Below are 22687 nucleotides of genomic sequence, written 5' to 3'. Positions count from 1 at the left end.
ATAAGTCTATAAATCAGTGTTACATAATCCAGTGAGTGTTACAAGGTTTAAGAGTCACATCTCCTCCATAGCTCACTGTGCTATATTAGAAGGATTACAATTTATGTACAAGTAACAAAAGGATCTGTGGGTTAAAAACAATAAACCATTTACTTAGCAATATAAAATTAAAATGTATCATCTGCATGTTATATGATGTGCTTTGCAGGAGACATATTAAGCCTCTATGCTACTTTGTTTCACAATGGGGACTAGACAAAACACAGATCTCTCCATTAAATGGTTATCCTCCAGAGTTATGTTACCATTATTATTATTCCCTGAGATTTAGTTGGCACACAAAGATCTCTGGAGCAGGTACCTTAACCCCATAAAATAGTTTAAAATGCAGACTTCGCAACAAATGAAGCAGAATACATTTACTGCCAAGTTTCTCCTTGTTGCCAATTTCTTTATGGCAGAGTTAAAAAAAAATGTATAAATGAAGGCCTAGATTTTGTATTGGGTTGCATCACGGTTTTGCCATTACCGTGATGCAAAATCTCATTTGTTTAATCTCGTAATGTGCTCAAATGTTCTCACCATATACCTGCTAAACATATGTGTGAGGTATTAAGATCTGATGTCACTTTTTGTGATCCAACTTCCTGTGAGGTCATGGGTTGTGATGTCACTTCCTGTGATACCATTTACGATGTCATATGCTTTCATGTCATGCGCCATGATATCACTTGCATACAGCCCACCTTGGTTGGTCCTCCCAACTCTTTTTTGCAACTGATTCGCCTCTTTCTTTCAGGTCAGCCAGTCTCGCAGCACAGTTTCCATTTCATCTGTGAGTGACTCCTGAGAGGGCAAGGATGAGACACCCAGTATCCGTATATTTGCTCTCTACTGCTCACCTACTGCTCCACTACTGTTAATGCTGCAGCGATCCTATGCTGCGTTAGGGCCCACTCCACGCATAGAATTATTATAGACCTCAAGAGCATTGTTCCGCCTTGCTCACCTGCACCCCATGAAGGAATTCAAACCCTGAATTGTTTTGACTTTTTTTAAGCAGAAGATTTGGGCTCGGAATAGTCTTATTTCTTTTTCATTCCCGACATAGTTTTAGGGAAAATGTGAGCAGGGGAACAACACTGGCGTAGAAGGGTTAATCACTATGAACAAAAGGGCAGAATCTTGGTTTCCAATCCAGCTGGTCCACGATTAGGCCAAACTGCTACCTGGGCATGGTGGGTCAGATGCACCAAGTGACAATGGGGCATCAAAATGTGACCCTTAGGTCAAAGCCTCCTCACTTTCCCTCCCCTGCCTGCTTGGAGAAAAAAGTATCCGCTCTGGGTGGGACTGCAGCTTCGGTTATGCTGCATTGTCTCAGGTCATGGATAGATCTCTGTCTTTCTTCTGTTGCTGCTATGTTTTGGTGCTATCCAGGGCCATGCTGGAGAGCTCTACTCCAGGCCCCTGCCCCTCTGGTTCCGCCTCATCTGTGTCTCATCTCCTGAAATTGTTGCAGATTTATCGGCCAACATGAGTGGAAAAGTGTAGTCAAGGAAGATGCACAGTCCACTGTGTAGGTTAAGATCCTTTATTGTAAGTTCCTTCCAAGATAATAAGTACAGAAGTAAAACCCCACCAGGAGCCAGCTGTTAGCAGCTCAGCCTGAGATGACCAACTGCCACAGTAAGTTAGAGGGACACTCAGGCATTCTATGATGTCACAGATATCATAGTACAGTCTATCCAGAGAAGAACAGTGGAGTGGACTTTTACTACAAAAAGAAGAGGCCAGCAAGAGAGCCTAAAGTCTTCCTGGCCATCTTGGCCTCCGCCGGCCATGCCCCCATCACACATGATTCAGGCTCGACAATTAGCACCTCATTTTCTATTCATGGCAATAGGCAGGATCACAATTAATACTAACTTCCATAAGTCATCTCTTTCTGTCATGGTACAAGCACAGATGAGAAGAGATGTGCTACTGGGTGGACACTGTGTACCCAGTCTGGTGAACCTCCCACAGCGGCAATGAGAAGAAACTATTTAAATCTAAGGAAGCTATTTGAAATGTTTTCTATCTTCTACTTGAAAAAAGGTCAGATTTGAAGTAATAGCAATGAAAATGTGCATTCATGTGCCTCAATTAAGTGTTGGAAGTAGCAAAACTTAGTACCTTAAAATGCTTTCACTGTGTTTTTTTTTCTTCAAAATTGCTGAATATTTACAAACCACCTTATTATGAAAAATGTACAGCACCCGCCCCCTCACACATTGCTTCTCCATTTCTCGTTGAATGTTGTAATGCCAGGCTCTCTAGCCCCTCCTCACCTCTTCTCGGTATTCTTGTGGCTGACTGGAACCCTGCCATTTGCAATGGAGTGGCTGGAAGTTTCTGACATTCCCTTAATTGGGAACAGAAGACAGCCTCAGCGACTTTGATTTAGCCATTCCTTCTTCTTCTCAGATGTTTCTGTGCGCTTTGTTTCTCACTGGAAATATCTGCAGAGACACAAACCCCTGAGGTTTGGAGAGAAACCTTAGGAAAATCCCCAAATTTCGAAAATCTGCAAATAATTTCTAAAACATGATTCTGTATGTATATTCCAAAATATGTGCTCGCCAAGACATCTGCATTTTTCACAAAAGATCTGTGCCATAGTAATGGACTGCTCCAAGCCAGGAATTCAGTGCTGTCCTCAACACACACTTTATATAGCCTCATTTTACCTAAATACCCCTTATGTTAAATGTTTATAAAAAAGAATATGCCACCCCAGAATAACTTCGAAGTATGGGGGGTAGACAGCGGAGGTGGGAAAGACTGAGGAGATGAAAGGAAAAGATAGAGGGAATGAGGAAGGAGCATTAAGGATGAACTGGTCCTCCGACATTTGCAAGTGCTTGGGTTTTTGATCAACATATTGCAAAGGAAAGAAGAGACAAGAAAATAAGAAAGGGGAGGAAAATAGGTTATTCAGAGGAAGATACGGGCAGTAGGGGTGACAATCCGTGAATTTGGGCATAGCATGGGGTATAATTTCTGGTCTTAACTTTGAGAGGTAGTAAAACAGCCCATAGGGAGAGCTGAGGAGGGAGGAGACTGCTAAAACTCATCCCCATTCCACAGGCTCACGATTCAGGAAACCCCTTCCTCTAATGTATACATTTACCGAGAGACCTGAGCTGAGTAGGGAGTTTGAGAGAAAGGGACGAGTAGGAAAACTCATTTCTCTAGAAGCTCAGGCTTCTGGCAGGGCAGAGCCATAAGGGTTGAAGAAGGAGTCTACTAAGGGATTGGCTATAGCAGTTTCCTAGTCCTTTGTGACCTGCTGGGGGCTTTCAACACTCCAAGGCCTTGCCTTAAGTTGCCTGTCTGTAGGGCAAGGTGTGGTTATCATAAATGTAGCTAAGCAAGGACTGCAATCCAAATTAGCAATGCTTGTTATATTTAGGGCACATTTTCAAGCTGCCCTCTTTGCTTTAGGGGCACCTCTTTGCTAGAAACATGGAGACACATTCTGTGCTACCTTTTACTTACCAACCAATGCTGGCCTGTGCAGCATAACCACGTTAACACACAAAAAGGTCTAGATAATACTCTGCAGCTAGAGCTTTAAGCTCACCTCCTCTTTCACATAGATCCCCACTTACCTGGATTCAGGGAGCAGTACTTTATTAGTAAAATAATAGGGGGCATATTATCAAGGGGGTTTATCTCCGCTTTTTTGGCTTTAAAAGCCAAGAAAGCGGAGATAAAATTATCTCCCTATTACCAAGCTGTCGCTAACACCAGTTAGTGACAGCTAAAAGGAGATAGCGACCATCTTGGGCCCCGCTTTGCATGTCAGTGATATTTATCACTAATGACATGCAAAGTGGGCGTGCCAAGATGTTAGCGACTGGAAACAGTCGCTAACATCGCTATCTCCTATTACCAACTTTTGGAGATATTCGCGCTAAGCGGGAATATCTCCAAAAGCTAACACCTGCCCTGAGCAGTTCTTAGCCATGTTATCCAATGGGAGGTGGATAACATGGCTAAGAGCATTTGCTCGATAATGCATGAATATCACTGACTTTTCAGCGATATTCATGCATTGCGGCCGTTTTTTATCGCATTTGCGATAAACCTTGCTAATAGCAAGGTTTATCAGCGATAAAAATCGCCGATGTGCGCCGATAATTTTTGTCTCTAAACAAGTTAGAGACAAAACTTATCGCTAGTTGTTGGTAATATGCCCCTAGGTGCCGGGGCTCAGAGCGCTGCTCAGACACCTGCAGCAGGTGCTATAAACCTGTCAGAGCGTGAATAACCAGGGAGGACAGTCCCAACACCACCCGAGGCCTCTTTAATTCACTGCCAGTCACTCCCTGCCACGTTACCTCATTCTTAAAGTAGTCTGCTTTCTCCCCTGGGGTCGGATTTTCCGAGTTTCTTTTCCTCCTTCTTTTCGTTTTGTTTGTTTTTTCCTCTGTTGGCCTCGGAAAATGCCTGATGTGGCCAAATGAGTGCAGGTGACCAAAATAAGTGCCGGTGCCTCCCAACCAGCAACCAACGGCTCATTAAGCACTGTCAGAGAGTCTCTCCACATAGGTGGTGGACTTCTCCCTATGGTAAAGTGCAGAAAAAAGTAAAAATGTTTATGAAAATTATAAAAATAAAATAAAAATATGTTATGTTAAATATTAATGTAAGTTATTAATTTTCTTTTTTAAATGTAGAACACAAAGAAGTTACTGAATTAATAACTCGATTTAGATTTAAAATATAATTATTTTGATTATATTGAATTAAATGAACATATCTTACTTAATGATAAATTAAAAAAATTATATTCAACTAAAAGTAACAAAATTATATTTTTACTATGTATTATGTATCAATCATTTGTAAACATGTTTTCTATGTGATGGTGTTGAGGTGCCAGTGGTTGGCCTTGTGTGGTGCTGGACTTACTCTAGCTTGGAGCTGGAGCACAGTTGCAGCTGTTCAGGGTTCCTTTTTGGCTGTAGTAACTTTAGAAGTGCAGTTTCTGAATAGCAATCGGCGTACACTTTTGTGGGTGAGTGGATGTCCCTTCCTAAACCCCTTCCTTACCTTCCCTTAACCCTTCCTTACTCCTTCATTAACCCCCTTCCTTTTAGCAGTAAGTATTCCCAATTTTACATCCATCCTTCCCGCCCTCCACGTATACTACTAAAACATAGACTTACATGTGCGGAGTCTCTGCAGCTGGAGTGGAGCTCTCCACACAGAAAAAGATAAAAGAGGAGAAACCTCTGCCTATAGGCTTGTGAACTGAATTTTGTAGTACCACAAAATGCAGTCTGTGTATAGGCCCATATGCCTACCTCATTCCATAATAATGTACAGGTTGTAAAAGTATAAGCAATATGATTGCCTTTCGAAATAAAGGGGCTTATTTACAAGCCCATTTTGTCGCCGGTGAGTCACTTTTTTGCAGCGCAGTGTGCCTGCCCATATTTACAAGGCCACGTAAATCTACCCTGCGTGGCTTTTGATGGCCTTGTTAATATTGCCCCCTTTCACTCATTACTCTGGGTGAAAGTGGCATTCCATGGGTATTGCTGTGGGCTTTCCCATGCAACATCCATGTAATCTGACACATTCCCAGACTTGCAATGCATTGTAACCATGAGAATGCGTCATAATCTCAAGCCACCCCAGGGAAGGCATAAGGGAGGCGCAACAAAAAGAAATAATTGTATTTCTCTTTTTATTTTTTTACTCTTTCTACGTGTGCCGCAAAGAGTAAAAAGCCATCAATTATTGTTTTTGTGCAGGAAGGTGTCCCTCCCTTCACAAAATCATCCCCACAACACAGACACCCTTGCTCCATGGTGCAGGGGTGCCTGCATCAGCACGTGGCTGCCAATTGTGCGCCAGCAATATGGCGCTTTCCTGCCCTTTTCTTTTGGTGCATGGCAGCGCAGCAGGAAGGCTTGCTGCCCTGCCATGCATCAAAATATTGTAAATGAGTATATAAGGTAGCATAAATTAATTAAAGAGAGAAATGAAAAGAACTGTTGTTATTCACAGTTGTTACGTACAAAGGATGTAAGAGAGGAAAAGCTAGTTAAGCAAAGGGAATCTCATTTCCACACCAATGCATTTTCATGAAACATTCACTGGCAATTGCAGGGTACCCTTGCAACCCTGCCGAGATTCCCGGGTCCTATTATAAACAGAAGACTGTAAGCAGTGACGCAGCAAGCATTGGCGGGGTGGTCTGCCCTGGCTGCACGAGTTTTGGGGGCAGCAGCCTCCCTCTTTACTTGTAATATTGCCAGCACCCCCACTCATACACATGGCTGCTGGGCGGCTGCCGCAGATATTGCCACCCCCCCATCTTTTACATATGGCTGCAGGGCAGCTGCTGCAGGGACCGCCACGGGGCGGCAACTGGTCTAGCTACGCCATTGACTGTAAGTACCTGGGGCCTCATTTATGAAATGTGACGCATCGCTGCGTGAAAACAGCGATGCGTCACTTTTCATTGCGCCCTCCTTGCGACATGCTGGATGCGTCATATTTATAATATGACGCATCATGTCGCAAGGAGTTACACATACGTCAGTATTTCTGACGTATCTGTATGGTGCAAAAGTGACGCATTGCTGGAGTGTGTCACAAAAGTGACGCAACTCTAGCAATGTGCCCTTTCACATGGGGCAAGCCCCATGTGAAAGGGCCTGCGCCAGTCTTACGCCTGCTGTGAGGCAGGCGTAAGAAATTGACGCATTTGCGTCCCAGAAGTGGCGCAGTGAAATGTTATAGATTTCACTGTGTCACTTCTATGTATGACCTTTTCTTGCGTCAGAACGCCCCCCTGCATACATTATACCTGGCGCAGGTATAATGTAGCGCAGGGGTTTACAACGTGACGCATCTACCTAGATGCGTCACTTTGTAAATATGGTGCAACAAGGCACATTTTTTACGCTGCTGGTGCGTCACAAAAAGTGAAGCACCGGCAGCGTAAAAGTGACACACGGCCTCATAAATGAGGCTCCTGAATTCACAGAAACAACTTGGGCTAACTGAATCTTGGAACTGAGGTAGCTATGCCCTAACTTTGCTATCAAGAATACATTTTTCCTAATTTTTCTTAACACCGGTTCAATACCGAGAGCAAAAAGAGACATTTAAATATGGATACTGACATTTTTCCATCCAAAAATAAGATCACCTTTCCCTAAAAAACACCTGAAAATGAGCCAGAAAAGGGGGCCGCTAATAACAGCAGAATGGAATACAAATGCAACCCTTGAAAACCCCAATATGACATCCATGGAAGGCAAAAAGTATGGACATACCTATTGCAGGGGTCTCCGTTCTTTTCTGTAACAAGAGATACTTATGTTCAATTAAATTCAACCTGAGCTACTAATACTAGTAATGTAAAAGTGAACACCCCATCCAAGATTGTCAGCAGTGACCCCCCCCCCTGGTGCAGAAGGCAGGGTTTCCAGCAGTAAAGTAAAAAAGACGTTGAGAATTTGAATTGAAATTTTGCATGGGTACTACATACAAACCATAGACACAAATCCCCTGGCACCAAAGTATAAATACAAGTAATATATCTCTACAACTGAAATAATAGCTTTAAACACATTTTGAACATTTCACTATTTTTCTCCAAACTTTAGTTTATGAGTTTCGACAATACACGCATTTTTGTCTTGAGTACGTTTTCAATTTTACCATGCAAAAGCTTCTATAGTGGAAGACCGGGAAACACACTGGAGAGCTACTCACAGGTAGATGGACAGCCACTGGTTGATGACGATCTACTCGTTGGAGACACCTGACCTGTTGGCCTTTAGGTCTGCAATACCAAAAGTTCAAAAGATACGTTTTCATGCATCAATTATACAACGTTTTGAATTTTTTCAGTGGAGTCAGAAAAATAATTAACTGACTAATATATGTTCACGTTTCTTCCAGCCGTCATGCAAAGCCTAGCTCGAAAAAATGAATGGCCTTTGGACAAAATGCACCTAACGGTAGATGTCACCAAGAAGTATAAGGAGGAGTTCACACAGCCCGCTCGAGAAGGCGCGTACATCTATGGCCTGCACGTGGAAGGTACGTCACAGGTCGTTACTGGCCTTCATCTCCACACGGAAAAATAGAGTCCACTGTTCCTGCACCATGGAAAACTGGGTGCAAGTACACCAGGCCAATTATGATGCAGGTGGAGCGGGATCCCTCCCGGGTATAGTTCTTTGCCTGCCCCGTAAAAGGCTTTCCATGTATAGGCAATAAACTCATTGAAAAATATTAATTAGAACTTTTATTTTTTAATGTAGGGCTATTATTTACATTAAAGTAGAAGGCCTTCAAACTCCTCCTCTCTGCTCCCTCACCCGGCCCATCACCCCTTCCCTTACTAATTATTTAGGCAGTTTTCACTATTCTACTGATTTATATCTTAGGTTTCTTGCATGGAGCAGTGTGCGCATGTCCCCTCTACTTCCATCTCATGTCCTGACCCCACCCCACATATATATAACCATTTATCAATTTGTGAGCAGATTGTTTTTCTATGAAAAAACTTTAATAAAATAGTTTTTGATTAGATAATTAAGGTGAGTTGATAATGTAGGGAGTTAATTGAGCTTAGTTGAGAATTGTCAAGTTCCTTTTTAGTTTTCATTGCAAACATTTGAGTTTTTCAGTTTACAAGTTCAAACCAATGTGCTGCACGGCCACGGGTGCACTACGGGGGATACCCATACACCTGCCCTTCTAGACAACTGTCTGACCCATGAACGACACAACAGCTGACACGTTTCAGCTATCAGAGTCTTCTGGACACCTCCACAACCTTAAGTCATTCGTTAAATAGTGCAGGGCATGCGTCCTAAAATAAATATTTGAGTTGACTATTTGGCATAGGCAAAGATGTCACAAAGTATTGTCGAAGAAAGTGTTCTCACAATCCTACTATACCTGTCATATTATCGAGACTGAGCCTAATTATTATTTGCCAAAGATGAGGAACAAATTTGATACTTATTAGATGTGTATGTGAAACTGCATAATGTTGAGCATTCATTGTGTAGCCTTTGTATTGCACAAAGTGAAGCAGGGAATTCCAAAGGCTTATTTGGAATTTACAAAGCCATGCAAGGCCTGATTGCACGGCATTGCTGGCTTTGTAAAGAAATGTAACGCAATGTAGCTGCTTTCGCTGCGTTATGTTACATTTTAAGTTGGGAGGCTTTCCATGGGAGGAGAATGGCCGTTCCCATGCAGCCGCCCTCTGATGTTGGCACACTCCCAGAATTACTAAAGCTAGTAACTCTGGAAATGTGTCAAAATACTACACCTTTCCCAAAGAGGTGCAACGAGGAGAAATATCTTTATTTTACCTCGTTATTTCCTCTTTCTAAGTGTGCTGCAGTCTGCAGCACAAAAGAAAAAGAAAAATACCTCAATGGATTGTTTTATGCATGAAGTTGTCCCTTCCTGCACAAAAACAACCCTGCCTGTAACGCAGACAGCCTTGCACTATGGTACATGGGTGCCTGCATTGGCACTTGGCTGCACACAGTGGACCAGTGCAAGAAGAGAGCAGGAATGCTCCATATAAATGTCTACTGTACTTGCTATATTATAAAGCACACTGAATCAGATGCTCTGTATAGACTTGTCATCTTTGATGTGAACATTCCCTGTTGTAAAGCACTCTGATACCTTCGACTCTAGCTATATAAAGCTCTCAAATAAAATATATAAATAAAATAGATATCTTTGTAAATAAGTAGCATTTCTGCTCTCTCCTTTCGTGCAACGCAGCACAGAAACTTTGCTTGCTGCCCAGCAATGCGTGAAAGATTGGTTAAGGTGCCCCACTGTTTGGTCAGAATAATGCACATGGTATTAGCTACTTGGTGGCTAACTGATTGTTGAAACATACTTATTGGAATGGCATAAAATTCCTAAGGAGGGAAATGCACTTCCCATAGACTCTAGGGTGGTGGGTAGGATTCTGGCAGAGGTAGTTAAACTTTAGTGGAGAGCTTGGTTTGCCTAGGACCTTAGGCAGATTGCCAACTTTGGCCAAATCAACTTTGCCCTGTCAGTGAATGCCTCCCTTCTATGAGGCGCCCTCTCAACATGGTTTACAACTGCTACGAGATGAGCATAAAGATTGCTGGTTGCATGACTCATGGCAAAAGAACACTGAATTACCCATATAATTATAAAAGAAGGTGCAAGGGGGTGAAGCAATATGTTCCATTGGAATGTATCGGATGGTGCCAGATACTCTTGAGAGGTATTTGTGGAGTGTGTACGCCCTGAAGCATATGTAAATTTGGTGTGCTACAGGTGATTGCATGTTTTTTTCAATCTATTTGTTTCAGTTCAAAAGATGAGAAATAATGTGGTCCCTTCACAAGCAGCACTACGTATTACCTAAATACTAAAACCATGTGAAACACCACGATTCCACAACTTTAAACAACTGATACAACGTCAATGACATGTCCGACTTATAAATGTAGAGCCACATTAATATCACAAAAGCAAAATGAGGCATCAAAAAGATTAGAGTAAAAGCAGAAATGTAAAGTTGGTTTAGTAGCGTTCATCTACACTACATGAGACTTTGCAGGAGAATGTCTTTTTAAACCAGAGATTACGAATGTCAATTGAAGGTTCATATGCAGACTGAAAAACGTCGATAATCCTCTTTTTTATCTCTCTACTTGCACAGGGAGAACGTTTTTCACCTTCGCAGGAGATTATCTCCTCTTTAAGTAGCCTCTTTATGCTGTCCCACCTCGTACCTGCTCTGTGATAATGCAAAACAAATTCTATGGATGTCTGAGAGACAAAAATAATCAATCCTGGAGACTTTGGGTGTTCCCCAGCTGACGAATTATAAATGCAAGAATGTGGCTACCCTCTCAGGTATTAAAGGGGTACTTGTATGCCATTGGAACCCCCTTCCCCCAGGTGCTGATGACTTCTTCTGATCTGTGGACTGCCATGGAGCATACATGCTTGGACACTGGCGATACAGGGGTCACCCCACCAAAATCCTTGTATACAGGACACACCCATAGCCAGTAGCGGCTGCTACCAGACAGCTGGTGAAGAACATGCAAAGTGCGCATGATTGTTTGGCCGGCCCAAGACTACTCCTCCCCCCTTCTCTGGTCAGCCCCGCCCTCATGAAACTGAGCCATTGCAGTAGGAAAAATAAAATGATAATACAGTTGTGTTATTATCATTTTATTTTTCCTATTGAACAGTGGGGTGATGCTCCTACACCTTAGCGGAGGAGCTGCCACTACCCATAGCCCACACAATCGCATCAATCTGTGTCATCCACCCGTTTCGTCCATTTCAGTCCATCCATCAACCCATCCACTCAACCACATTCATCCATCACCCATCCTTATAGACACAATTCCACTCATCTGTACCTTTCATTGACTATCCCACCCAAAAGTTACTCCATCTAACTCCACCCCAACCATCCACCATTACACCTGCCCAGTCAACGAATCCACATGCTTACCCAATCACCCAACTATTCAGCCATCCAAATTTCTGCTCAATTACTTCACTTTAAACAACCCTTCATTTAACATTTTCAGTCTAGTGTTTCCTGCTGCACACAATTAAATATTTTTCAAAATAAGTTTTGGTTTCTTTAAAATCTTTAACATTCCATGGGCCTTATTTATGAAGGCCTTGCGCTGCCGGTGCGTCACTTTTAACATGGGAAAAAGTGACGCACCAGTGGTGCAAGGCCTTCATAAATGAGGCCCCATGTATTTAACTTTGTTGCACTTGGCCCATTTTCCCAAACTTGTTCGCTTTTCACCCCCCTGTTTTAGGATGTCTCCCCCATGGTAGAGAGTTGTATAGGCCATGGGTGGTGTGAGATGGCCTAGTAAATGTCATGCGGAGGCAGAGAGGTCCTTCGCCAGGGAGAGACTAGCTCAGGAGTGTAGGTTGTCCCCTGAGAGTGGTTTCAGAGGTCTGGATTCACCAGTGAGGGTGGGATCCAGTGGTGACAGCGAGAGTGATTCCAGTGCAGGGAGTCCCACTCTCAGAGCCAGGGAGACGGTGCCTGATTCCTAGGAGGGGACAAGTTGGAGTTCACGGGCAGGGGAAAACTGCCCCATCAGTCCTGGGGTAGTATGTGGACGTGTGTTGGACTTCATTGGAGGATTGGGTGGTTAGTAGCGCAGTGGATGATGGGAAAGGGCTGTTCCAGGTAGTTATCAGGGAACACATGCTGAGGATTTGCTTCCCAAGGTTGCGTCACCACCTGTTGCAGTGTGGGTTCTCTGACCCCAGTGAACTTGCACGGGAGGCAGACCTTTGGGTGAGTGCCAGAGAGTCTGCGAGAACATTGGGGAGTGATCCTGAAGGGAATGGTGCAGGGCTCTTCCGACCCAGCGAGGTGGGGGAAGCGCAGAATAGACCCGCTAGGTCCCGGGTTAGTGAGAGGGTTGTAGGGCCTCACGTCCTATCTACAGGAAGGAGTGAGACAGGGAGGTGTCCCGAGGTGCCCCAACCACAGTCTCAGGGCCTGGAGAGTTCCACAAGGGAACCCCAGGTTGGGAGCCTAGTCTGTCCTGATGTGCCATCCAGTGAAGGGGATCCCCTAGTGTCAGGAGAACCCGGGGCATCTGTAATTCGAGCTCCAGAGGTTCGGGGTCTGCTCAGTCGCAGGGTTTAGATCCTGGGCTGGGATGCCAGGTTCAGGGATTGCCTCACCTGGAGAGAGGGGCACTTGTAATCAAGATCCCTACTGGTCTGACTTCCAGGGGTACTTCTCCCAGTAGGAGGGTGCGGAACTCTGGAAGGGGGTGCAGAGGGAGGAAGGTCTCACCTCTGGCACTGGCTCAGACACAGGGCGTAGATCCTGGGTTGGGAGGCCAGGGACAGGTACTGCCTGACCTGGCGGGTGTGACGTCTGTAAGCAGTGTCCCCCCAGAATTGTCTTCCAGGGGTACTACTCCAGCTAGGGGGGGGCGGAACTCTGGGAGGGGGTTTAGGGGGAGGAAGGATTTGCCCCTGGCACCGGGTCAGCTTAAGGATTTAGATCCTGGGCTGGTGGAGCAGTTGGAGGGCCACGGCCCTGGGCGAGTGAGAGAGCGGAGGTCTAAGGGTGCCCCACGTAGGAGGAGAGGGCGGAACCCCAGAAGGAGAGGTAGGGGGAGGAGAGCCTTGCCCCTGGTGGCTGGTCAGCCTGAGGGTGCAGACCTCAGGTGGGAGGATCAGTGGCAGTTTGGAGCTGCAAGGAGGAGGAGGAGAGTGGTCAACGGCCGCAAACAGCTAGAGAGCACCAGTGGGGTGGCTTAGTTGGGTGAGGGAGGGTTGAGATAGGGAACCATTGGGTTCCAGAATGGCGAAGAACATGCAGATGCCCCTGCCGTTGCGGGCCTGCGTCCACGTTTTCTCGCCCCAAGCAGGGAAGCCCATCAAGGCATTGATTGGTCTAACCTGGCTTTTGGCTGGGGGCGAGTCGTGTTGGACTTGGCCCATTTTTCCGAAATTTTTCGCTTTTCATCCCCCTGTTTTAGGATGTCTCCCCATGGTGGAGAGTTGTATAGGCAATGGGTGGTATGAAATGCCCTAGTAAATGTCATGCCATGGGGTGCAAACTTGTTAACCTCCCATTGTAAGAATGCACCCTGGTGAAATGTTGCTTTCAAAATGGATGCCATGGCTGTGTGTGGTGCCACCTGACTGTGGTGGGTTAGCAGTCTAGACGTTCGGTTCTCAGCCATCCCAGCTTTTGGAGGGAAAGCCTGGCACCCAGGGTGCTCTAGTCCTCCCCCTGAGACAGTTAGAACCAGTTTCCCCAGGTGCTTCTAGAAGCTTCTGGAACCGTCTGGTAGGTGGGGTGAGAGGTGTATAAGTTGGGAGGCTGTGCCACCATGTGCTCAGACAGAGCGTGGACCTGAGAGTGAGGGGACCTGCTGCCAGTGGTGCCGCCGCATGGGCCTGTGTGCTGGCCCCTGAGCCCATCTGTACCCCTCCCCTGTCCACAGGGCCAGTGAGAGCCTGCTGCTAGAGTACAGGCTGCTGTACCAGTAGGAGTGCCACGATACAGGGCATGATGGTTCCGCAGAGCTGCTGTCCTGTACTGATAAGTACCCACTGACTGCTGACCTGGCCTAGCACTGCCTGCTGATCTCCTGCCTTAGCGCCTCGTGAGCGCTACACCTGGGCCCTGACTGCTGGCAAGCGCCTGGAGAAGAAGAGCGCTTTACCTGACTGCCAAGGAGCACCTTTGACTGTGCACAGAAGGAGGTGAGGTGCGTGACCTTTGGTCCCTGAGTCTGCTGGTGGGACCCAACGCCTCGTGGGCGCTATATTTGGGGGGGCGCTATACTCCAGTGACTGTCTCCTGCCCGGGCACCTTGGGAGTGCCATACTCAAAGTCCCCATGAAGAGGAGCGCTCCCACCCCAATCTGCAATGCTGTGCCAGGTAGCGCTGATTGAGTGCTGCATTGGATGTGCCAGGGGAAGAGGAGCTGAGGCCTAAGCGCTGTATTAAGAGAACTGTGCCCCCCCTGCGCTGTACTACTAAAGCGCGGTAAACTCCTAAGCGCTACTTTGCCCAGGACTTCTACAGATTGCTGCTGCCCGACCTGTGGCCCTTGCGCTGTGCTCCTACAGCGCTGCGTGGCCGGAAAGAACTGTTTTATTTGAAAACGCCGCAGAAGCCCACCCTGCGTGATTGCACATTTGTGCTGATTTATATGAAAGCGGATGCCTACCCCGCGTGTTAATGCCCCTTTCGCGAGTGCCTACCCCGCTTCCTGCATAATTTATGAGTGGGTGCCCACCCTGCCAAATGGCGCCCCTTTGTGTAATTTAAAATTAAGCAGGTGCCTACCCCGCGTGTGGAGACTGCCCATAGGCTTATCTCAAAAGCGGGAGCCTACCCCGCTCTTTCAACTGCCCCGGGATCACCGCTGCAACCCGGGTTGCAGAAGAGGAGTAGGGCCACTGCGCTGCCTGCGGCGACCCAGAAGGAGAAGGAGCCATCCCGGAAGTCAAGCGGGCCCCCGTGAGCTGCTGGGAGCAGGCGCCTTTGCTGAAGCTACAACCGGAGCGGGAGCCCACCCTGCCGGTTGGTGCCCCGGGAGGACGCCGTCTGGAGGCTCGTGGGCTCCGCCTCAAAGACCCGGGTCCCAGGAGGGGGCCCGGGCAACGCCGAAAGGAGAGGAGCGTCCCGGCCTCGGAGGACGGGAGCCTACCCCGCCTCCGCCCGAGGAGGCGAACAGCCAGTGGTCTGCGGGGCTCCCAGGTGGAAGCGAGAGCCCTGCGACCCCCGCGGAAGACAACAGCAGGAAGAGGCCAACTGAAACCCCGGGCCCCGGGAGAGGGACCCGGGTGAAGAGAGACATCTGGAGGAGGTGGAGGACACCCGCAGGATCCCCAATGAGTGGGGCTGCCCCCAAGAGTGTTGGAGAGGGGGGGGGGGCGTCCGAGGCACACTATCGGTGCCTAAGGCAACCAGGGCCCAGGACAGGGCCGTGCCGCCAGTGACTGGACTTGCCAGGCAGCTGCCCCGGGTGGTAGTTGGCAGCTGCCTTTCCTCCCTTCACTGTGTGGGGCCAAGGGAGTCAAGTAGTCCTGAGTGGGGCCCAGCATTAAGTTATTCTGCCCAACTGCCACGTCTTTGAGGGCACATCTGCCTTTCCAGAGCCCCGGGAGAGGGGCTTCAACTTCACCAGCATTAACTGGACTTTACGTCATGTCCCTGCTGGACAGTGGGCAGTGGCCACGGTTGGGTCCCACTAGGCACACACTACTGGGAATGTTTGAGGCCCCATGCCCAAAGGACTCTGCCTGTAGTGACCTGATGTTATGCTCACAGGTTAGGCCTTATGATCGTGCTTAGTGCTTCTACACTGAGGTTAATGCCACATGCTAGGTGTGTTCCAAGTCGTTAGGCTCCACATGAAATGCCCCCTGGGTTTATGCTGTTGTGTTTTTTTTATATGCAAATGCAGGAGGTGACTAATGCCCCAGATTGTGCCCCAGATTAAGGCACGATGTTCTAGGTGCTACCTTGTCTGCCCTGCTGTTCTAAGGCCTAAGGCTTCATAGGTTTGTATCCCCACCTGAATATGGCTGTGCCTACAGTGATGATTATGCCTAATGTCATGCCTAATGTGATTTCTGTCTATTGGGACGGGTCCTATACTAATGTGCCAAATGTTTTTCCCTAAAGGGGATGCCCACTGTTAATGTTGCTTCCGCTAAAGTGAAGCCTATTAGGAGGTCTTGGGTTAGGCCCAGGGATAATTTATGAAATTATGCACCCGTTTAAGGAGGAGGCCCCGATGTTCCTCTGTTTGTGCCTATTTGCATTTATGCGTAATGGACTTCTGCCAGATCTAAGGTGACCTAACCCTACTCTTATGCATTTGATGCCAATGCCCACCTGCTTACACATTTTGTATTCCTATGCCCAATGTGACTGCCCAAGATCCTGTTATGCTTATTGCAGAGGTTCCTGCTTAATGTGCTATGTCACTGTGATTTACCCTTCAGGTTCCCACCTTATGCCAAATGATGATGCGTATGACTTATTGCAGGATTGAGACTTATGGACTGACCTTTTCATTTATCCTTTGTCCCTTCCAATGGTTCTGGCAGCGGCCCGATTGGCACTGCCATGTAAATAATCCCCTTGTACATATTGCCCTGGCACCAGTTGGCGCAGTATAGTGACTACTGGGATTACTATTGCATGTTTGACCTAATACAAGAGTTATTCGTTTCACCTAATCTGGTGTGGTCTCTTTTTGTGGTGTGCCTTGTGTGTTGCCTGTGTGTACTGCGTGGATGCTTTACACATGTCCTCTGGAGTTTGGCCCGCCCGCTCTGCACCATGCTACCCCATTTCTAACAAACTACATTGCAAAATAATTTTCCAACTTGTGCTATAGCTCATCGAATTCTAAGTTAAGCCCTGTTCGCACCTCTATAGCTCCATTAAATTATAACTATTAGGCTGTCTGGTGAGAAACAGTGTACTCAAAAGGGTTTTGTGAATTAATGAGCAAAGCATTCATAACATCAGTCATCCACAGTCTTAATGCTTTAGCTCCAATTAGCCCATTTAATTTCCTGACAAGTACTAGTAAGATGGTATGGGATAATAATGTACCTTAGCTTGTAATTTTCAGATTTATTAAAATCATATCCACGGTCTGCCTTTTGATAAAGCACTCACAGATGGTGTCTGCACTTCCCAAGATTACATGTGACTCTCGTGGGATTCCTGCTCAGTGTTGCAGGAGCGGATCCCTGAAGCCAGAAATCTCAGACACCCTAAAATGTTACCTTCAGAGAGATTCTGCTCCACACAATACTGATCTACTGTTAAAGAACACCCTCCTCTACATCAGACTCAACATTAGTTTCACAGGGTAGTAAAAAAGTGACTGGAACTACTTAACAGATACATTTTAGATTCTGGAAAAGTAAAAAGGTTTTATTACAAAAATCTCAAATTAAGCCTTAGCGCGCCCACACCGCCGAGGTACACAATCCTACGGTCCTGACGAAAGCCCTGTAAACAACACATAGATGGGCAGAAACATTTTGACCCCACTTTAAGTGGAAACAACCAAACCCTTATTTGGTAGATTTCCCACACATATTTTATCCATGTCAAACTGACCATTGAATAAACTTTTTGTATGGTACAGTTTTGACATTTTTAAATCACATTTCTTTTTGACATCCCTGCCACGAAGAACTAGCTCCGCAGTAATCTGGCGTTGTAGCACACCAGGGAGGCATTCGGCTTCTCCTGGTGGGCCCGATGATGAAGCATGTCACCACCCAGGGTGGTGAGTGAGGGCTTCCTGAAAAATCCCTACTGATTTCCAATGTGACGTATCTAGGTTGATTTTTCCTTCTCTGTGTCCAGTGCTTATACACACCTTTTTCTTTTTCTTTTTCTTTTACTGACCCAACTTCAGCATGATCTCAACATATGTTGCATTACAACATTACAGAAGTGCAACCAGATCTCATACAGCCTGACTCTGAAACAGTGCCTCAGCAAAGGGAAATGCACCAGCAGAGGCTGCATTATATTTTTAGCTTGGATTGCGAGCAAGGTACACCCCAAGATGGATATGATGATGGTGGGGAAGGGGATTGTTTCCTCCTCCTTCACTATACCAAATGACAACTTTTACATGGACAAGCGGTCAGTGGGCATGATACTTGCTCTGAAACAGGGTTTGACTCACCACTTGGACCATCAACAGCAGTAGTAGTCCAACGGAAAGCTGAGATCCTGGATTTGAAGCTGCCTTCAGTTGAGAGCAAAACAAATGTTCTTTAGGCAATGTTGTAACCTGGGCTAGCCAGGTCTTAGCCCTTGCTCTCCTTTAATGAGGCCCTCACAATACCTTGGTGGGCACTTGGTCAAAGCCTTGCTCCTACCTACCTCCTTGGGACCATGATTTTTTTCACAAACATCCTAATCCAGAGAATCTTATGGTTCAAGCTTCAGCCAGTAGGGTGAACCCCAATTAATTCTTCATGATTCCTCCAAATTGGAAGTCCAAGAGGGTTGAGGGGTTTGGCAAATGTATGCTCTCCTCTGCCAGACTGGCATTGAGATAGGCAAATACTGTTTGCTTATTGGGCCGATACACACATGCCCTTTGGGACATGGCCAGTGAGATTGTGTCGGCAGTCTTGGAAGGCTTTAGAGCTTCCCTTGCTCAGACAGTTGATGATGGACAAGATGCAGCAGATTATGTGATTCATGCTGCCTTAGACACTACTGATTGCTTGCAAAGAGCAGTTGGCAACATTGCTGTGTTCCACCAACATGCATGGATGCATTCCACAGGATTTGCTAGGGTTGTACAAACCTCTCTCACAGATATGCCCTTTGATGGCTCATGCTATTTGATGAAAAAGCTGATTTCGCCTTGGAGTATTTTAAGGAAAGTAGAGCCACAGTGTGATCCTTAAGTCTGTTGATCCCTACTAAGCAGTTTTCACATCAGCTGAAAAAGTTCAGAGGCTACTCCAGTGGGGCTGGCATATAGGCAAAGACAGTCTCCCCAACCTCTACAGCAGTCACCCTAATCTTTCAAGGTCGGGGGCGTGGGTATGACAAGGAATGTGCAGGTCAGGAAAGGGCATCTCTCCACTTCCTCTGCAGCAACAGGCACCAAGCCACTTTAGTATGCCCTTGGTTGCGCACACCAATCCTGTGGGGGCAGGATTCAAGACTCTATACACATCATCAGAACATCAAGAATTTTTTAAGGTGGTGAGGATCCTTCCCAATCCTCATGAGCTTAATTTTAAAAGTGGAACAAAAATATAGTGTATACTCCTTCAACGATTTATTTCTGAAACAGCACTTTAAATAATCTAATTTGCCATCCAAGATACAAATATGTTCTGGGAATATACTTAACTCAACTTTAGATTAAAAGATTCACTTCAAGGGGGAAAAATGCTGTTTTTTCACAAATTCTGGCAACAAAGTTCCTGGCTGCAGAAATAAAGTATATTGATTCCCTAACAAGGACTCTGAATAAACCGGACATATATACTCAAATGACTTTCATAATGGCTGCCATTATTTGCATAGATAGTGAGAGTTCAACTGATTTACTGGAATTGTAGTTTGCATTCTGGCATCGCTGCGAAGTGCATCCTCCAAAGACACAAATCCATTCACCAAGCTCCATCAGCTCTCCTGGAGCACTGCCAGCCTTTCCTTCTCCAGAATGAACCCCAGCGCCACTGAATTCAGAGTATTGCCAAGCACAGGAAGGTGAGCCAAGGCCACACATCATGGCGTTAGTCTGGCGTTACTATAAATATGCAGTTAAGGCACTGAAAGGCCCCAGTAGCACTGCTCTGTCATGAAATGCACTTATTTTCTATTTTTGAATTATTTTTAGTCCACTATTTTTCTGCTTTCTAGATGTCTCAGTGAAAATATCAATAGCTGCTTGTCACCTTGTGTAAATTGTCATGAAAGCACTTCTTCTGAGAATATACTTCCACGGGGCTATGCTGTCTTTCAAGAGCATGTAGCCAAATGTGCCATATGCAAAACAGCTTCTGCTCCTTTAATCAAATCACGTGTATTGTTGGAACATTTCTAAAATGCTGCCTGATCTTTTATGCATTCGCTGCCTGGGGGATCTGAGCAGGTGAAGAAGTAAGCATTAGATGCTGCTTGGAACTATTTTCCCATTAGAGGGGAGCAGCAAAAGGGGCATCCCAGCCCGAGACCAGCATCTAAAGGGTGGTATATTGTCAATGGCAACAGGGACCAAAGAAAAATGGTGGGCGGGTAATGCACTGACAGCAGAGGTGAGTGGGCATGGGCAAGCAGGTACTGAGGTACGCAGGAGTTAAAAAATAACATGCCTGAGCTAAAGGGAATGCAATGAGCAGGATACATAGGATAATTAAAATAGTAGAAGTTGGGCAAAGGAAAGAAAGGTTTGAATATGAGGGGAGGGAGAAAAGACAGCATGAAAAAGGCTTTATAGGTGGGCAACAGGCAGCTATGAGTGGGTAAGGGTAGAGTAGGGTGGACAATGTGCAGTTCAGAGGGCTTGGAGTGATAGACATCGTAGCATTTGGGGCAAAAAAGTGGAGGGATTAAAACGAAGGGATGGGGCAAGAATCATGAGCATGGGGGGAGGAGCCAAGCTCGCGACCAAGATGGCCGCACTGCAGCTCGGCTCCGTCAACCTTCCTGCCTGAACCTTAAATCCTGTACTTTATCCTGCCCCGAGGAGACACATTCGACGAAATATGGGAATATGAAAGGCTGCTTGCACTCACCGTTTGTCCCGGGAGCTCCTGGGTGCCGCGGATCTTGAGCTGTGCCCTTGTTTGCTCTGGAGCCTCCGTGGCGTGCAGGCCGGGGACTCGCCTGCGACGGTCGGCCGGAGCGGGGTATCGACGCCGACCCCTGGTGGAGGAGAGGAGTCGGCTGAAGAGGCCATTGTGCGGTTGAACCGGTGGCGACTGACCGGGCCCAGTCTGGTGGCCCGGGGGCTCAGCTGCGGGGCGCGGCCTGCCTCGGATGGGGGTAGACCATACGGGAGGCTTGTCCCCCCTTTGTTGTCCTGTCCGGCCATCTTGAAGCCCTTCGCCTGGAATCGGTGGGCGGCACCCATGAGACGGTGGCGCCGGCTACCCCCTGTGTCTTGGTGGCCCATCTTTCTGCACCAAGATTGCCATTGGCGGGACCCGGCGAGACTCCGCTGGGCCTTGTTCGACGGACCGGTCCGGGGTTTAGAACGGAGCGTCCCTGTTGCACCGACAAAATGGCGGTCGGCGCCCTGGGGCTCGGACCTGTTGGGGGCGGCGAATCTGGTCTATCGAACTGCACGATGGCCGAAGATTGTGGGAGTGAGCCCACGATTGGCGATGTCTTCGCTGCCCTGTGTTCGTGGCGCGCGACCATGGCCATTAATGCAGCTGTGCAAGATAACGGTTCTGCTGCCGGGCCTGTTGGGCCGCCCCCATGTATGCGGCCCGACTGAGGGAGTGTGCTGACTTGTCCCTCCTGGCTGTTGCAGGGAATGCAGCCGCCGTTCATCTGGGAGTTCATATGTCTGTTGCCCCGAGTCTCCATGAGGTTTTGATGGTGGTGGACGTGGGTGAGGGCCCCACGCTGGGGTCCGTCCGGGTCAGTTTGGCTGAGGTACCCGGCGGCTGTTTGACTCGAATTGCTCTGGTGGGGTCCCATTGTTGTTCCGTGGGGGACACCTCCCCCCTTTGGTCGGCGGGACTGCACCCACGCTGTTTGCTGCTCCTGACGCTGCTCTTCGCCAGTTTGGTCCGCGGCCGCCATTGTTGGCATTGCTGCTCGAGACTTGGATCCCCTGTTTTGCACCCTTGGCCTGCCTTGTACCGATCCTATGTACACTCCATGCCTAACTGCTTGCTGTATTGTCCCTTATTGTGTACTAAAGTAATGATCAGGAGAGGACAGGGGTGAGACGGACTCGCCTCGGCGGACTGCTAATTAATGTACGGAGATGAGGACTGCTCGCAGCTGTAACAGTATGACCAATTCTTCTTCATGTTCCTGTTGTTCGAGTTTGTGTCGATATTGTCTCGATATGGGTTCTAATTGTGTTAAGGCGGGGGTGGGAGCTGAATGTTCGATTGCATATCTCCTCTCCCAATGGGTTTTTCTTCCCCCTTTCCTTCCTCTTTTTGTCTGTAATGTTCTTTCCTTACTTGCTGATTCTTCTGTATTTCGGGTTCTACTTAGGGCGACAGGCACGCTGCCGGGAAGGGGGGGGGGGGGGGGTAGGCCGTAGCCTTCTGCAGGGGTGCAGGGTGGTGTGGGTGGGATGGGGTCTGTATATTGTTAGTTTTTTCTTAGTTCTATGGCTCTTTTGTATCCCTTTATCGGGTCGCTGTGTCCACGCGCATACTCCATGGGGTGTTCGCTGGCAGTGTAGGACATGACTTCTTCACGTTACTGATAATGATAGCACACCTACACGTCTTACTTGCCTCGACCCCGACTGTGGGTCTCTAGTATTGTGTGCCTTGCTCGCCTTGGGGCGCGTGCTGCGCCGCTGCGTTCTTTCTTTATTGTTTTTCACATTCCTTTTTCTACCCTTCCTCTCCTTTTCCCCT

General features: G+C 47.1%; 1 protein-coding gene across 1 annotated transcript in view; it reads left to right on the top strand.

Moving 5' to 3' along the window:
* LOC147731161 (dynein axonemal heavy chain 11-like) overlaps positions 1-22687 on the top strand; it is a 1538124-nt gene that overhangs the window by 1442473 nt on the left and 72964 nt on the right. The window contains exon 46 of the mRNA XM_086956147.1: positions 7975-8115. Coding sequence (XP_086812273.1) covers positions 7975-8115 — 141 coding nt within the window. The remainder of the gene's footprint in view (positions 1-7974; positions 8116-22687) is intronic.

The sequence above is a fragment of the Lissotriton vulgaris genome, chromosome 2_1 (genome assembly GCF_964263255.1).
Source record: "Lissotriton vulgaris chromosome 2_1, aLisVul1.2, whole genome shotgun sequence".
Classification (NCBI taxonomy): Eukaryota; Metazoa; Chordata; class Amphibia; order Caudata; family Salamandridae; genus Lissotriton; species Lissotriton vulgaris.
The sequence above is the reverse complement of the archived record's forward strand: the minus strand, read 5'-3'. Positions and strand labels throughout refer to the sequence as shown.